This window comes from Rhopilema esculentum, chromosome 10 (assembly GCF_057945365.1).
Source record: "Rhopilema esculentum isolate cy_ngs chromosome 10, ASM5794536v1, whole genome shotgun sequence".
NCBI classification, from domain to species: domain Eukaryota; kingdom Metazoa; phylum Cnidaria; class Scyphozoa; order Rhizostomeae; family Rhizostomatidae; genus Rhopilema; species Rhopilema esculentum.
This window is the reverse complement of record NC_142824.1, coordinates 6,300,138-6,317,340: the sequence shown is the minus strand read 5'-3', so window position 1 is coordinate 6,317,340 and position 17,203 is coordinate 6,300,138. Positions and strand designations below refer to the sequence as shown.

At 35.7% G+C, this 17,203-nt stretch overlaps 2 protein-coding genes across 4 annotated transcripts in view; both read right to left on the bottom strand.

The window, feature by feature from the left end:
* Window positions 1-1,570: 1,570 nt before the first annotated feature.
* LOC135686656 (uncharacterized protein C19orf47) lies at window positions 1,571-11,204 on the bottom strand. Its single transcript, XM_065202935.2, has 8 exons — window positions 11,111-11,204; window positions 9,235-9,295; window positions 8,897-8,957; window positions 8,450-8,530; window positions 6,726-6,846; window positions 5,525-5,809; window positions 4,144-4,259; window positions 1,571-2,814 (listed from the first exon to the last, which is right to left on the bottom strand). Exons 1-8 carry the CDS (start codon window positions 11,112-11,114, stop codon window positions 2,473-2,475), a joined length of 1,071 nt encoding a protein of 356 aa, XP_065059007.2. The 5' UTR covers window positions 11,115-11,204; the 3' UTR covers window positions 1,571-2,472.
* A 134-nt stretch (window positions 11,205-11,338) lies between these two features.
* Window positions 11,339-17,203, bottom strand: part of LOC135686624 (uncharacterized) — a 46,022-nt gene continuing 40,157 nt past the window's right edge. For all 3 annotated transcript variants that reach the window (XM_065202896.2, XM_065202904.2, XM_065202911.2), the window contains exons 23-27: window positions 16,631-16,844; window positions 15,560-15,876; window positions 14,821-14,924; window positions 14,206-14,428; window positions 11,339-13,030 (exon numbers count right to left, since the gene is read on the bottom strand). In XM_065202896.2, coding sequence (XP_065058968.2) covers window positions 12,372-13,030; window positions 14,206-14,428; window positions 14,821-14,924; window positions 15,560-15,876; window positions 16,631-16,844 — 1,517 coding nt within the window. In that variant the 3' untranslated portion in view covers window positions 11,339-12,371. The remainder of the gene's footprint in view (window positions 13,031-14,205; window positions 14,429-14,820; window positions 14,925-15,559; window positions 15,877-16,630; window positions 16,845-17,203) is intronic.

Sequence of the window (17,203 nt, the reverse complement as noted above, 5' to 3'; positions counted from 1 at the left end):
GGGATTCCCGCAAGAAGGAGCTCTCCACATTGCGAAATTGTTAACACACTGCAGAGCCTAAGCGAACAGGAGCAACAGTTTCTGCTCATTTTTTACTCTCATAGTTAACTAAGATGAAAATAGTGAGCTGTGAGAGTTGTTAGAATTGAAGATGCTTCCATGTGTAAAGTTTCAGAAAGTTAGTCCCGGCAAATCATCATGTATTTAGCAAGGCTTGCGCTCAGGTCTACCGCATGCCCTGGTCCGTAAATTCTGACTATACTGGCAAGCCTTTTGACTTGAATTACGGAATGCGGATCATGACAAATAGACTCTGACCCCACTTTGACGAAACTTTTTCTCTTTTCAACAGTCACAAAGTAAAGAAAGGAAAATAATTGGATTTGAAATGATGTATCACGCAAAGATTATTCGCAAAAAGCAGCTTATAGGTAGAAAAATGTTGTGGATTATCAAATATTTGGGAAGGCTTGCGCTCAGGCCGACCGCAAGCTCCAGTCCGGAAAATTCTCACTTCTCTCAGAAGCTTCTCTCGAGTTGCACTGAAGCTGCACTGGAGCATCACATGTTTCTCTTATTTTGGACAGGCGAAAAGAGTGATGTGGAGGGGCTTCAGTTTTCAGATTTTTCGAATTTCATAATTTTTAGCGATCTGTTTACTTGGAAAAATAGCCAATTTGGGGCCAATTGGCCTGTTGGCGCTAGAGTTCACTGCATGCTGCTCATGACAAGAAAGAGAAGCCGTTTATTGCGGAAATTGTTATGCATTGAAAGTGTTGCAAGAATTTTAGAATTTGTCTATAAATTTTTACGCTTGCGCCGCAAGCGTAGCATACATAGACGCTACGCCACTGAGTCCTTCCTTCTTCGTGAAAACAACAAAAGGTTGCCCAGAAGCTTGGAAGACAGTTACGTCATGACGTCACAAGACACTCGGCATCTCTGATGTCTGTATTCCTGCCATGCAGATATTCAAAATAAAATTAAATCGATTTGTTTTCATTCCAAGAAAGATAGGATATCTTTCTTTATCGCTAATTGGTTTTTTTATTTTGCGGAATATCCTCAGGACACGTTACACTGCAAAATATCCGACAGATATTCCCTTTAGGGCATATGTTCCGAGAATATCTGATCTAACATTATTGGTATATGATTAAAATATGATTCAAATAAATTCGCTTTTTGCAATGAAATTGATTTTTGTGCTGCGATGGTGTCAGACAAAGACGAAATACAACTTAGACGAAATATCTCTATAAAACTAACAATAATCAATTGATGGAGCCCCCTGCTATTGGGGTAGAAAAGTTCCTCCTCTTAAGAAAATGGGCGTCGAGAAGTGCTTCGAAAAAGCCGTATTTTGCTCAATTTTCAAGAACTTTTCTCGTTTTTGCTTGAAGGTGTAATAATATATTTTTACGAAGATTTTTAAAAAATCTAAATCATTGGTTTTACACAATGTTTTAAATTCAACATCTTTGTATTTTCACGCTCTTTTTGGAAGAGGCTTTCATGGAAAAAAGTGGAAAAACGGTCATTAGGGCTCAAAGAGAACAAAAATCCGCAATTACAAAGACATTATTAAATAGAGCCAAGTATCTAAACGAATATATGAACATAAAGCAAAATTTATGCAACAGAACAATATTTTATTAAAGAAAAAATGTCGAGAAGGCTAAATTATATAGAAATCTTAGCTGGTGTCTCACAGGATAAAAGATTATGGCGAGAAACGAGTTAATATGGCTGTGTTCTTTACTCCCCTTCTTTGAAATAGTAAAGCAGCCAAAGGCTTACTAGAGGAAATGAAACTTAAAATGGGGACGTTTTGGCTTTAGATAATGCAAATGATGCCATTGTCACCCAAGAAAACATATAACTTTTTAATACTCTGTTAAACGTGACTCTCCTTTCGCAAACTAGTTATCACTTTGGAAACTTTTAAACGTTCAAATGACGTCATTATCAATGAAAAGCTACAGATTAATGGTAAAAGAAGAAAAATGGTACAGTATTTTTTTATCGAATTTGCAAGAAATGAATTTCAGATGAATACACCAATGCCTGGTTTGTTTGCACGACTTAGTTGGGGACGAAGAAGATCTAAGTTAGAATAGGTGAGACAGATGCTGGCAGTCAAGTTCCATCATGATGGTTGTGGACTGTTATCACGTGCTAACAGGTGGCCAGTAATTGGCCAAGCTTTGTAACATGGAAAAACAGAAAAAATTGCCAGTTTTTCTCCTTACTGTTCAACAGAAAAACTATACCAACCCCGACTAATATACCCTTTGGAGGAACGGTCCTCAAGTAACTGCAATCCATTCACGTCATCTTTGTAGCTAGGAGATAAAAATCTTCATTTTTCAAGAAAGTGCAGCTACCTTTTGCAAAATAAAGCTACCTAAAACCAGAAAACTAACATATAAACAACGACTTCTACTCTGTTAAGAAGCCACAATGATTCTTTCACCGAGATCCTAATCTAGAAAATACTGACTTTTCAGGTCCTTGAGTCGTTTGCGAACTACGTCCCTTTTCATCGGTAGACATTTTTCGCTTGGGTTTATTCATCCGGCTACTTTCTTCCAAGTCCATTGCAAGTGGCTTCCGTGGAAATGGTCGCACATGTTCAACGGGCCTAGCTGTGCGGTGTGTGTTGCGCAAAACACTTGGGAAATCATCTACATCCATCGAAACAGCCAACGAAGGTTCTGAAAATCCTCTAGCATGTGATCTCAAAGGTCTGCTGCGGTTCACCAGCAAATTGCTTTCACCAAGACGACTAAACACAGAACTTGTATTCATTTCCTGAAAATATAAACAGGCGTGCAGTTGTGAAACGTCATTATGTGTCTAAAATTTTAGAACTCAACTGAAATTTTGAATAGATGCCAGTCCTCGAATTTGTATTGTACAGGACCTTGATATGAAGGAGACAAAAAGCTTGTGGTTTTGGGTTATTGCCTAAAACTATTTTGTACTTTTTTCGCCTAAATATAAACTTAAAAGAGTTAGTAAAATATGAGCCATATGTAACGTAGGAAGGGTACCTAATCCGACACGGTCTCGTAAAGATTAAAACGAAAAGCTTTGTGAAGAAGTGCGAAAGTTGGATCTTTTATTAAAGTGGATCTTAAACCTGACCCTCACAACCTCAATTATTCACAGAAACAATATATAGAGCATTAAGAAACATATTGAAGCGTCCAATTGACTCTAAGTCTTGTGTTCTGCATATACTGTAAGGATCTATAGTGTAAGGATTTCTTGCTGTGAGGCTCAGAATTGAGAAACTGGTCAGAGAATTCAAGAATGTTTCTCTCACGAAGAGCAGTAAAACAAAACTGGGAAAACTGTTGTAGGCTATGCAAGACACGATTTACCTTGAAAATGCACAGCCAAACGAAAACTATTTTACAGCATTATGATTACAATAACAACAAACAGAACAATTTAAACCAAATAAACTTCTCGTGTCTTATTGCTACAGCAAAAACATTCCAACGCCAGGCTTTGTCAAAGTGATGACTATTTTACCATTTTGTGTTTCCTGTCTAAGGTTCCTGCTTTCGTTTGAACAAATCCAAACCTGGCTGACTTTCTCTCTATGAATGACCTAGCTTAAGTAGCTTTGTCTTAAGGTGAGCTGTTATATCACTTATGAATGTGGAAAGCCTAAATAGACTGTGGACTTTCTCTCTATGAATGACCTAGCTTAAGTAGCTTTGTCTTAAGGTGAGCTGTTATATCACTTATGAATGTGGAAAGCCTAAATAGACTGTGGAAGTCCATAGAACAGGACACCATTAAAGGCACCAATTGGTTTCGGCATGATCGCTGCAGTTTCATGTGATTACAGCATCCAATGTTGATAATCTCCTATTGGTGGAAGCTGTCTTGTTAATCAATACGAGGTAAGTTCATGTGACCAGTTACAGGTCAACCAATAGCATAGCAGCACAAAAATAATGACTTAGCGGACTTGGGTACGTTTGGGTATACCCTATCCTTTTATCACGATTCAATGCCTTTGAATGGTTGTCCAACGAATAAAACTATGATGGACTTCAAATTTAGGCCCTTCTAATTCAAGTTTCTACGAGCTATTAATATTGCAGTGAAAAAACAACAACAAACCGAATTTGTTTGGGATTGCGTTGAACTAGTTGACGTTTTACCATCCTTGGAAACAATTTCCAATGATATCGATCCAAGTCGGTCGAAAACCGTTTTTTTTACCGATATGGTAGCTTCTAGGTATAATAAAGACAAAAAATTAATTTAAACAAGACAACTACAATAAGTCAAAGTAAAGTAATTATCAAATTAAGAGACGGACCCATGAAATGGACAATGGGATGGAAATTTATGAAATGCAACAAAAAGTAAAGTTTTTAAAAACAAATTAATAGATGCTTATAATACATTCCCTTCAGAATGTTTTTTTGCAAATGATTATACGAACAAAAGATGTTTCAGTTAATAGCATCAGTTTATAGAACTTCAAGAATTTACAGAGTTTTAAGCATTTAAGAACAAAAATATAGAAAACAAGGATAATCGAAGAAATAGAAAGACTGTATATATTCATTAAGATAAAAGAGAATGACTGTTTCGATTTGTTATGATTACAATAATGACTGCTGCCAAAAAATTGAATTTTGAATCTACTTTCAATTCAGCAAGATGTTGATGAGCTAAGAATGATTTAACATGTCTTTCAAAATAAAGACTATCGTTTTATTCATTAAGTTTTTTCAAATATGTTCAACATTCGACATCTTGAAAATATAGAAAGAAATATAGGAAAATATAGGAAAAAGCGTGACATTATCATATCATCATTACATTATCATGGCTACCTTTTTGTTAAATCCGTAAGGCATTCTTACTACTGTGAGGGTATATCTAAACTGCGGATAATCATTACTGAGCATAATGAAAAGTAAAAAGTTTGTTACAAATAGAAGCCGAATTGGAAAAAAGGCCGGAAGTAATCACAATGATAAGAATATATCGATGGCTAAACATGACTATCAATCAGCAATCAGTCAGTAATCAATCAGCTATTAATCAGCTATCAATCAGTGATCAATCAGCAATCAGTCAGTAATCAACCAGTGATCAATCAGCAATAAATCAGTAATCAATCAGTTATCAATCAGCTATCTATCAGCTATCAATCAGCTATCAATTGGTCAATGCTACAATTTGTTACTAGGCTTGGAGAAAATAAACAGAAAAGTATGGCAAAACATCAAAAAGTAGGGGTGAAATGTTCTACTTCTAGGATGTTAATCAAGACTAGCACAGGAGTCATTGTTGCCGTATAAAAGAACCCACGAAAATGCTTTGAAAAATCATAGCAGGTGATGGCGATAAATAAGACTCACTTTTATTGCAGTCTCGTTGATATATCTGCTTAAGATATGAACAAGTATATAAAGATAATAAAGTTAATAAACAGATATTCTAGTTTTCACTCTTCTTAAAAGGCCTCATAAATGAAAAATCAAACCTTTAGATTCCGAGGACCTGCTCCTATCAGGAATTTTTCTTGTCGTTGGGGGTTTGTCGATAGGTACGCTAATAGTTATAACTTCGTTCGACTCTCTGCTTTTCTTGGCAGGTGTTGAATTGAATTCACTGAATCTCGAAGACAACGTTTTTTCATTTCGTTTCTTATTCCAGTTCGTTCCGAATTTTGGAGCTACCGCTGAACTAGTCGCCTTTCCATCTCTATCTTGTGATGATTTAGCAACGGGAATGCCAATCGGAGATCTGCTCTTATCTCTGACAGATGCTATTTAGAGGTAAATACACGAAATAGGTAAGAAGGTAAATTCGACAAAACGAAACCAAACATAGTTGAAAAAAATTGGTCTGCAGAATGCCTGCCAAAACTCGGCAACGCCATAAGCATTTTCTTCATTCAAATCAGCAGTTTCTCTGCTTCTTTTGCAAAGGATATTGGAATATTCTCTATAGAAATATACTCTTCAAACGTAACCTACATTTTAGAAACTAGGATGACAGAGGTGAATTTTTCCCCAATATTTTTGTTCGCAAGAGGGCAACTCCGCTATTTCCTTATGAGTGAACTGAAAGTGGACAAGAATTGACTGAAACTGCTTGAATGCTCCAAGAAACTTTTGGCAAGCATCACAGAATATTGACAAGGCATCAAACAAAACACCAAAGGTTGCCACCAGACTCAACTAGGCTCCATGCTCTACTCTTGAGAATACGTGCTTTAAAACAGCAGAATTGTCATGCTTGGATTATGAAATACAACAAAAGGCTTCTAGGTTACGACATACCTACTGTATTTGACTAATTAAAAATATTCAACTAAAAAAATTTGGGTTCACTTAATAAATTATAAATTTGCGAACAATCTTTTTGTGGTACAGAATTTAAAAATTGCTTTGAAAAAGCAAACATTTTGAAACATGTTACAAAAAATTTTTGTCTGACACTCTTCAGAGTATAAAACGTCCGAACATAGTTTTCGATCCACAGCTGAGTATAGTTATTTCCTAGCGTGAGTTTTCGATCTATGTTCTGACGTTTTATACTCATTTTCAGACGAAGAGTATCAAACGAAAAGATCTAGTAAAATATTTCAAAATGTTTTTCAAAGCCATTTTTAAATTATGAATAGTATTATATCTTCCGAAGCTAAAAAAATTAGAAATAAGATTGGCATCATATCTGACCTGTTGGAGGGCTTATTCTTGCCTGGGCTGGACTTTTTGGTGGGTAAAATCTTTTCTTTTTCTTTGCTGCAGTTCCCTTGGCCCCATCCACGTTGAATTCATTAGCTGTCGATCTGCTGATCTGTTAAAAAGATAATTCAGATACAAAAACAACTATAAAAGAAAACGTTCGAAGGAAAACGAAACAATACTTTTTTCGGCCTAGTATGATAACTTGATAACATAAAATCAAAAAGAGTGTTTATAATCTATGCATCTGTAACAGGGAAGCATAAGGGCAAGATAATCGACATGTGTAATCGATTTCAAACATAGATGTATGCAAAAATACAAATGTATGTGAAAATACAGACGTGCGAAAAAATAATTATGCATTTGAGATTATTCCCGATTGCGTTCGTCTGTTCTGACTTAACAGTGCTCCATGTGCAAAACCACAGAGCAATAGATATAGTCGAAGATATGCTAGAAATGAGACATGTTCTCTGTTACTCCGAGTTTCGTGCTTGCGCACTCTTCAGACAGACTATAATGAAAATATTCCTGCTACCGCGGTTTAAATGTACAAAAGGTGTGATAAAATTTGACAAAGGAAATGTTATTAGATAGAGGTTAATTAGTTAGGTAGAGTTCTATTGTTCATGAGATAAAACTTTTTTTTGTGTCGGCATTTGGAGATTAATTCGGATCGTTTGTTTAGGAGGGTGTTGTTATTAGCTTTGATGATGTGTAGTTTTTCTGATATGAATAGGTCGCGCCTTTTTGTAGTGAGTTTCCAGATGTATTTTGATAGTTCGGTGCTGTTGGCGTATTTTAGATTGCGGAATGAGAGTTGGTGTTGGGTAAATCATTGTTTGAAGGATCCTTTTTGTTAGGCCAATGCAATTTTTGCTGACAGTGTCTTCGGCTGTTGTGATTTGTGCGCTGTAGATGATGCTGGAAGAGAGGCAGTTGTTACCTAGTGGGCATTGGTCTTTTTTGGCAGTTGCATGTTTTCTCCTTGGTAGTGATGGGATTGCTGTTGATGATTTTCTTGTTGTGTTTGCTAATGACGGTTTGCATGTTTTCCATATAGCTGCAACTTACTCTCATGTTGTTCTTGTTGAAGACCTGATGGAATTTGTGATCCTTGGGAAAGTGTTTGTGTATGAGCTTGAGGAAGGTTGATGAGTGCGCAAGCACGAAACTCGGAGTAACAGAGAACATGTCTCATTTCTAGCCTATCTTCTACTATACGTATTTGAGATTATAAATGTATATGTTAACTAAAATGTACTCTTAGGTACTCTTAGGTCCCGAATAAGTGCCCCCGCTTATTTGTTTTGAAGAAATTTCCAACCGCCCTGCTCCCACTTATTCGGGACCTAAGAGTAGGTAAAACTATCTTAGGCAATACAAAATATTCCTTGCAAAACAATTGGGCAAATCTTAGCCAAATCAAATCATAAGTAAAGAGACAATTGGTCGGAAGAAATTGCACAGAAATTTACTTTGGCTACCTAATGCGATTTACCCATTTGCTTCAGCCCTAATAGTGATAAAAAGGCAAGGTAATTTAATTCAAGGAGGACAATAGTGCTTCTTAGTTAAACTTAAACCTTAAATAATTTGCTTTACTTAAATATATATAATATCAGTGTTTTGCTTCTGACAGCAAATACAGAATATCTTTAATAAATGAAATCATTGTTATCCTATTATACTTATCATAATAGAAATATTACCTCTGCATACACGTTTTTGCTGTGTCTCAAAATAGCAATAACATCACCCATCACATTTATCCCCAAATCTCCCAAAATTTCCTTGGAAAAAAGGAGAGTGAGTTTCAGTTTGTTATCTTAGTTATAAGTAATGTCAAAAATATCAGTACTAAATACTAACACAATGTATTGAAAGCATAATATGAAAACTGCTTAATTTCAGCTTCTTTAATATGGTTTGAACTGTTGCAATATACAAGCAGGCTGATACTCAAAATAGAACTGAAATAATAAAAATTAAAGACATTCTAGTCCGAGCCTATTTTCAGAGTATAGTTTGATTACATATCAGTCTTTCCTATTGTTAAACCAATGTAAAGAAATCAAGCAAACCATTTATAATATAGTGCCTCTTTCAGGGCAGTAAAAAATATAAGATAAAATTCAATATTGGTTATTTTCCCTAACCTTACTCAGCTCATTCAACATGTCCATTCTCATCCGATTGTCTGTGAAAATTTCTGCATATCTAAAAGAACATTTAAAAATTAATCAAAAAATTTGATGATATGTACAGAAAAAACATTATTAAGGAACACAGATTTTCCTTTTAATCAAGAAAAAAAATTTTGCTTTCTTGTTTGTGTAAATGAAAAATTGATAACCAGAAACTCAAGACAAAATCTTTTGGGTCAAATTCATGATACAAATTATTATATATCATATAACAAGTGCAGCAAAATATTGATGGCATCTTTAAAGCCAAAGCCACAAAAATGACATCAAAGAGCCATTTTTATTCTTACTTAGAGGCTGGCCCATTAGGAATTCCTGCCTTTTTGAAGAATGTCTCCCATCTTGCAATGGCTGTGGAAAAAACTGAAGCAATTATAAAGGTAACTGATGGATAAAATGGAAGAAAGATGTCAAATTTTATTATAATAAAAAATGTCTATTGATAAACATGAAGTAAAATCATACAGGCAACAACAAACATCAAGCAAGGTAATCATCTTTTGAAACAGGTAATTTTTCATTTTGTGTTTGTTTATAGCCCTTTTGTCTTCAAGCAATTTCCAATTGAAAAAATTGCTCAGAGAGCATTTTATCTAATAATGCCCAAACAATATAAGATACAAAGTTCAACCCAGATGAGTTCTCTCCCTTTTAACAAACATTGTTTTTGGTTGTCCACTTCTTGGTTTCTTTGCAACATAACCACTCCTAGGAAGTTTCTTCACAACAGCTTTTATTTCTCAAAGCTGTTGTGTGTCTGCAATTATCTTCCTTTAGTAATTTTATGAAAATATAACCATCTTTCCTGCAATTATTTTATAGCAACTTGCTTCTTGTTTTACAGCCCTTCTTTATTAGGCATGGTCTATATTTTTTACAAATGAAAACCTTGCTTTTGGAATAAATACATTTTTAAATATATTTTCTATGACATATACAGGATTATCAAGAATTTCCCACAAATGTTTGCTATTCAGATTTCCCAAAATATATGCATTCAAATGTTTGATACAGTAGACTGCTGTTAGTCACACTGAATGTAGCTTAGAAAGCATTGACAGTAAGCAGAGTGTGACTGTAAACAGAGCTTGATTGAATAGTTTGGCATATTTGGGTCTAAATTTTATGTGACTGTGAAAGGTAGTGTGAATTTTGGCAGAGTGACTTGACAATGTCTACTTTTTGTCAAAGATTGGACAAAAACTCCTGTCATTTTGGATAATGTGGTAAACAGCTGTGTAGAATGCCTAGCAATAAAGTTTGAAATACCCAAAGAGCATAAGTTCAGTGATTAGTTGAGCAAAGCATGGGTTAAAAACTTGTTCTGAGCATAGAATGCAAATATTCAATTTCATTCAGAGCCACACATTGACTTATTAAGCTATCAGCAGCCTCACTTTTTTTTTGTCAACTCCTGTCTAATTTATATCTAATTTTATGGATTCAAGCTAAAATTACAATCATTTGCAGGCTATAAAACTCCTCTATGCCTATTGGGCAGCAAAATATCACACTAACAAAATATCTGCTAAATTTCTAACAAAAATCAGAATCCTACTATCAATCAAAACAGCCAGTTCAGGTTTCTGAACAATTGAAAAACCTGATAATAAAGAAAATACAAGTATCATAAGATTTTTCAGTCTAAAACTCCCTTATAGAGCCAGCAACCATACTTGTCATAATTCACAAGTGGGGACATGTATATTATATACTTTTTAGACTGCTTTTCCCTATCAAACACTCAAGCCATAGAAACAGCACTGTTGAACAGTCTGCATTTGAGACCCATTTTGTGCCAGATCTACAGCAAGTACTATTCTGAAAACTGACAAATTGCATTTTGACAAATTGATCCCTTAACATGTGCAAACAAAATCTATTGAAAATCCTTTAACATTTTATCTTTACTAGTCTTCTGACATCTTTATAATACTATATTTAATTGTTTCTAGTTTTATTAAAAAAAATAAGAAGAAAAAAGTTGAGAAACTGCTATGGAATTTTGAGTAAAAATTCCCCTCTTTGGGGCCCTAAAAACTCCATTCGAATATGCGTACCTTACCATTCGAATAAATTGCTTACGATTGCAATATGAAGGCAATTTTTAAGATCATATAATCAATTCCCTGTTTTATAAAACCAATTAAACATATCTTTACTTACCCATGTTGCTAAAATGCTTCCAAACTGTCAGTGACTTGGCCTTGGCCTATTCTGTGGCCTAAACCAGCGTTGCTGAAACGAGGCTAAAGTATTCCATTGTCTCAAAGGAAGTATGTTGGAAACTCGTTGGAAACAAAGCAAAACGATCGGAACATGGTTTGTAATCAATGCAGCGAAGTCCTGCAAACGATTTATTTAGGATTTTCGATAGTCTTACTAAGTTAGCACTTTCCTTATATATCCTGCTAAGAAGTCTTCCGATTTGGGAGTTCATCTCCTGTTTTCCCGATTTCAAATCTCACCTCCCGCTTTCAAGAATTTTTTTATAAATATATTATAAAATTCAATTTCGAAAAACATTTTATGCAAATAAAAAAATATACACGAGTGCATGTGAAGTTTGTCACATTGTAATTGTCTACCGTATCCATATCTTTTTTACGTTTAAACTACAGCTACTGTTTTTTACGTTTAAACATTTTTACTGACTAATACACTTAATACTCCTAAAATAGATGCGAATCTTTAATTGAATGCGCGATGCCTCACGCTTTCTGGTGGCCATTTCCAGCAACTGGTCTGCCACTGTGGCCTTTAATTCTTTCTGCTTATCCCATTTTAAAAGGAAAGCAAGAAAAACGCCCCCGATGCATTATCAAAAACGCCTAAAGCTTTTTCACATTCCCTACAGACCGGAAAGTCCGGATAATCCAAGCCCAGATATTTGAAGTCCGGACAATCGAAGAGGATAATCGATAGACGGTGGATAGGAAAACTGAATACGTACAGTACGAAAGGTTTATTTGCGTAATATCTTTATTAGCCGTTAGCAACAATATCTTTCTCAAGAAGCCTTTTCATAATTTGAGAACTTGAGACCAAATAACTGAGCATCGTTCATCTGAAATGAACTGCTACTTTCATCACTCAAGAAAGTTAGTAAAAAACAAGTGATTCGTTGGATATTAGCAATGTTGCACCATGCAAAAATCATAATAAATTTAATATTTTTCTTTTCTTTCTTTGTAAACTAGTCAACATTATCTACAATGTACCAAAAATACGTAGAAATTTCCAGAACTAGAAGTAAAGATCAAGCAAACTGTTTATAGAATAAACAGAGTCAACAACCAGTGGCAGCCGTTGAAGATGATTGAAAACATTAGAAATTTCCAGTTCTTCAATCGTTTCAAGCATTGTTTTTCTGTTCTTTAAAGGAAGATTTTCAATTTGTTGGATCATTGACAGGAGGGAGTCATCATCATAGTGATATGTTCGATACGTCATCATGACTGTATATATCATCGCCTTCTAATGTCAGTTCATCTGAACTATCCTCATCTGCCACTGATGGAATCGTCAATGTAATCTTAGTAGGTGGACGGTTGTCAACTTGATTCTTAGTTGACATGTCGACAAAATCTCTTACTTCCTTTGCTGGTTGGTTAGCATCAGGAGAGCGCTCTTCCGCTTCACCCACGGTACCTTGTCCATTAAAGGAATCGAGCCTTTGTTCATTCAGTGAATCAGTAAAGTTAAACGAAGACATTGTATCGAAATTTCCAGACTGTACAAGAATCGTTCTAGGCCTCTCGAGGCCATTTTCAGCATCCTCACTTTGCTCATGTTGGTTGCCTTCAATTTCAGGGCTACGATCGACACTTTTCAGTTCCTCACTTGTATCAAAATTCCTCATTGCTCTCTGCGTGTCTGCGACCAGCCCTTGAGAATTAGTTCTACGAATTGCTTCGTTATCAGGCATATCTTTCCTGAATCTATTAGGCATCTCATTGGTAGAAGGTGAGTTTCCATTATTAAACGGCAAATTTCTCACTTCTCCAATCGAGTAACTTTGAGGGTGTGAAATATTGCTGTTACTGGCTGCCATCTCGCCTGCAGACAACACCCTCTTCCGGAGACCTGTAAAAATAAGAACGCTAAAATGTTCAAAATAAAAATACTCAACCAGCAAAATCTACAAATCGACCTAAGTTAAGAATAGATAATCACCACTTTGCAGTATTGTTAACATGAAGATTTCCTACTTTTGTTTAAGAAAGTAACTAACTAAATAATTATATTGCTGTATAACCATTGTACATGGCATGAAGCTTCTTGAATTTCGAGACTTAGTTATCCACCATGTCCAATTTTTGATTATGACGTAATCTTTGAAAAGCGATTATGACGTAATATTTTTGGTTAGAGCCTTTTAAAGCTCTTTTAGCACGACCGTTCACATAAATCAAAAATCAATTTCCAGATGCTGCAAAGAGGTAAAATTATAGAATATATTTATACACACATTAGCAAAATATTGGATTTCAGCTAAACTCTATAATATAAAGGAAAAATTTATTCTATTCTAGCTAGGTTATTACAGTCAGAGACGAAATCCATTTGAAACTTCCAATCACCTAAAGTTCAAAATCAAAGCCAGGGTGAGAATTCCTAATCGCAAAAAAATGCATGTGAAATGTTCCTGGAAATATTTCAAGCTAGTTTTTCATCAAACAGAACATTTTCACTGATGTAACAGGATCTTAGAAAAAATGCAGCAATAATCCAAATCCAGGAAAAAGATTGGATTTCAAATCAAGGTAAAAATGTGCAATTCAGAGAAAAAATGGACGCCCTGCAATCTTCTACCTTGGTTTGTTACTTTACTGCCTATTTATCGAATATCAATAGACGTACAAATGGTGAAAATCTTAAAAAATAAATAAGATGATTGATTGTCTTTAATTTGAAAATGGGATGAATGTGTTAATGATAAAACCACTAGTAGTAAACCAACAAACAGCTCTTGGGCCAATAGAAACCTGCTAGGGCGGTGATAACAGTTTCTATGTAGAAACGTTTGAGTATTTCACGTTGAATATCCAAACAAGATCGTGTTCTTCATGTGTTTACATTTATCTGGGTCCCACTGGCTCCTGTTGAAAGCGATCAGGAACAGCAGGTGCTTTCATGCTTTTAGCGCTTTTGGTCACAGAACACATTTGAAATTTAACTGATTAACAAGATGAAAATCAATTAAAAATCTCTCGCAAGGAAAAATCTATGTATTAAAAACATGCATGTACAGGGCTTGCCTTGAGTTGGGAGCATTGCTTCGCCTCTTACCAAAACCGGATCCTGATTTATACCTTCCATATCTTCTCCTCTGCTCACTTCGCCCTCACTTGCCAATCTGTCCTTTGGGGATCCACCATTTGAAGGGCTTCGGATTTGGTTCAGTAGTTTAACCATAGGGTCATTGTAATCATCGTTGGCCAGAAACTCACCTTCGCTAATGCTCACTTCTTCAAGGGTATCCTGTCAATAAACAAAATATTGAGAACATTGCAAGGTTAAACTGTATTTTCCTGACTGGCTTGAACGGACGACCGAGCCAAAAGAGAATAGCAACTTTCCTTGGGTTTTTCTTAAAACATTCTTGATTACTGAAGAGAAGTTCCACACGAAGTACTAAATTTCGAACGTTCGGTATTTTTCAGTGTTAATTACCTATCCCCTTTCATCAGTCAATGGTAAGACGCCCCACAGGGCCATGAGAGAGACCAACCTATCACCCTACGCCGGCATCGGATTGCCATAGGAATATCCAACAAATACAAAGACACGCATTTGATTCGTGCAAAGGAAGCCCATGAAAGCAAAATACTGTACAAATCAATATCAGCAACGTAAGTCTTCCTTAGGCCTACCTCATTTAGGTCCTCGGTGTCTTTCAAAGTTGCACTGTCATCAACATGATCCTGTTTTCGCCCGATTAAATTTTGCAACAGATCTTTGAAATTTGTTCCCGCATCTACAAATGTTAAAAACTATCCATGAAGATCCTTTTTAGATAAATTGTATAAAAATTTGATAAATCTTTGCTTGAGAAATATATTTTAATACAATTTGATGTTACCTGACCTCAAGAGAAAAATAAACACGTTTTTTCATTCCGCTTCATAGCGAAAAAGTCATGGAAAAACGATGAGAAACTGTAGCTGGAAACGTTAAGCTAAATTCTCCTTGGTGGGAAATTTTGACACGAAATTTGGCTTCAGATATTTGGCTCAAGATAAATGATAGAGTTGGTCTAACAATCTAAGAAACATAACTGCATATCTTTTAATAAAACAGCGTGCGTGGAGCCAGAAAGTGTATTACATGTGAACATATCTTTAATAATTTATAACAAAACAGTTATAGATAGCAGGCGCTGTGAACAATCTTAAAACCTGAGCTCATATGTGATGAGGATACGTGAAGAGATAAGGGATTAACGGGAAAAAGAGAGGCTTCGAAACAGACCAGCGTGGGAAGGATCAACGAAAAGACATTTATTAATATTTGATAATATATGATATAGAAATGAAATCAATGCAATAATTTCTGGAGAGGTGATCGGAATAGAATCTGAAACATTCAAGGGACTTAAATGTGAAAAACTACCTCCATCACCCTCTTCCAGCAAAAAGTCCAATGCTTGACCCTCTGAAAGAGGAAATTCTCCATCACTATACAGACCAGGAATGACGTCATCTGACCAAAGCCGTTCTCCTTCAGATATACCATCAAACATGCTGGTACCGACAGCCGTTGATGAAGAAACGGTGAAGCTGCTGTTTTGAACAGAGACTGGCTTTGTTATCACTTGAACAATCTGCGGCGGGGGTGGCAGAATTCGAGGAGATGGTGCATGTTGCGACTGTTCCTGTGACAGGGAGGAACCCTCTTCGTTTTGGATATCATCAGTCAAGCTTTGGGTACTGTATAAAACATATGATAATAAGCGGTGCAGTAAAGATGTTTCACCAATAATAAGTGATCATGAAGGATAGCAACTCAAAGAGACAACCATCCCAATATTTTCAGAGTAACTTAAGTGTCACTGCATATCACAAGCATAATGAAATCAGAGGAGAGAAGGGACCATCAAGATGTAAAAGATCTCAAGAGGATAAAGTTAAAATTTTGTGAATCGTGATGTTTCTGAATTTTGACAGGATTCTTCTTCAACCCTCTGGTCTTAGACAAGAATTTTCAGATTAGTTGCCAGAGTAATAATGCAACACAAAAACACATCAACAAATACAAAATATTATATTAGATTTCTTCGTCTGTTAAGACACTTTTTTGCTAACGTGGACTTAACGTGCATCCTGTTTTAAGGATATATCTGGTAAACAGAGAGGTGACAGAAACTTGGTCAGCCATAACTGATTTTGATAAAATAGCCTCTTTGATGGCAAAAAATGTTTTTAGTTCCGTGGGTTTAAAATCGCAAAAATTTCGCATTTAATACTCTTGACTTAAGGGACAAGTTTCGACTGAAAAGTGGACGCAAAATACTAACAAGAGATTTTCTCAAGTAAAAATAACTTCTATTGACATTTACCGACAACGTACCGATGGTTAGCTGTCAGTATCTATAATTTGTTCATAAACCCCTAGTCTGGGTACATGAAGACTACATGATGGGCTGAAACGGGTTCTGCAAGTGTTTATTAACAGAGCGATTACCTTTCGAAATCTCCTAGAGCTGGAGGCGTCAACTCTGCTTTCGACAACTCGGGAGTTTGCACATCTGGCACACTTGTTGGTACCGGATCTTCTCTCAGTGACGAGACTGGGGTTTCCACATTCAAATTTTGTTCTACAAGACTTTCAGAAACTGGGGGCGTCTTTGGAGGGGTTGAAATTTTGACAAAGTTTTCAGCTGGCAAGCTGCTGTCGTCTGAAAAAAACAAAATAGTTTGCTTTTGAAACAAAGAATGTCCATCTAATAATTTCCCTAGGGTGTATTGATATCCTAGCAGCAAAGAAACATTCCACTAAGCATGCATCAAATGGTTTCGCAAAACACTAAAGTACATCTAAACTAAAGAACATTTCACAATTAGTTTCACAACATTTTACAATTACAGTTAGCTCCTGTGTTATTATATTGTAAACAAGAAAAAGATCAGAAATTTATTAGGATTGTGAGTAAGAATTGCCCAAACGCTGCACAATTTCAATCAACAGCGATTGCGGAGAATATTTCGCGTTACCTTAAGACGCACAACAGAAACGACAAACTCCAAGAAAGAGCTG

Coding starts and splice junctions, on each gene's coding strand:
- LOC135686656 (XM_065202935.2), bottom strand. Junction 8,531..8,896: donor TGTTGAATGAGCTGAGTAAG/GTTAGGGAAAAT, acceptor CTTTTTTCCAAG/GAAATTTTGGGAGATTTGGG. Junction 4,260..5,524: donor CAGGTCCTCGGAATCTAAAG/GTTTGATTTTTC, acceptor TATTATACCTAG/AAGCTACCATATCGGTAAAA.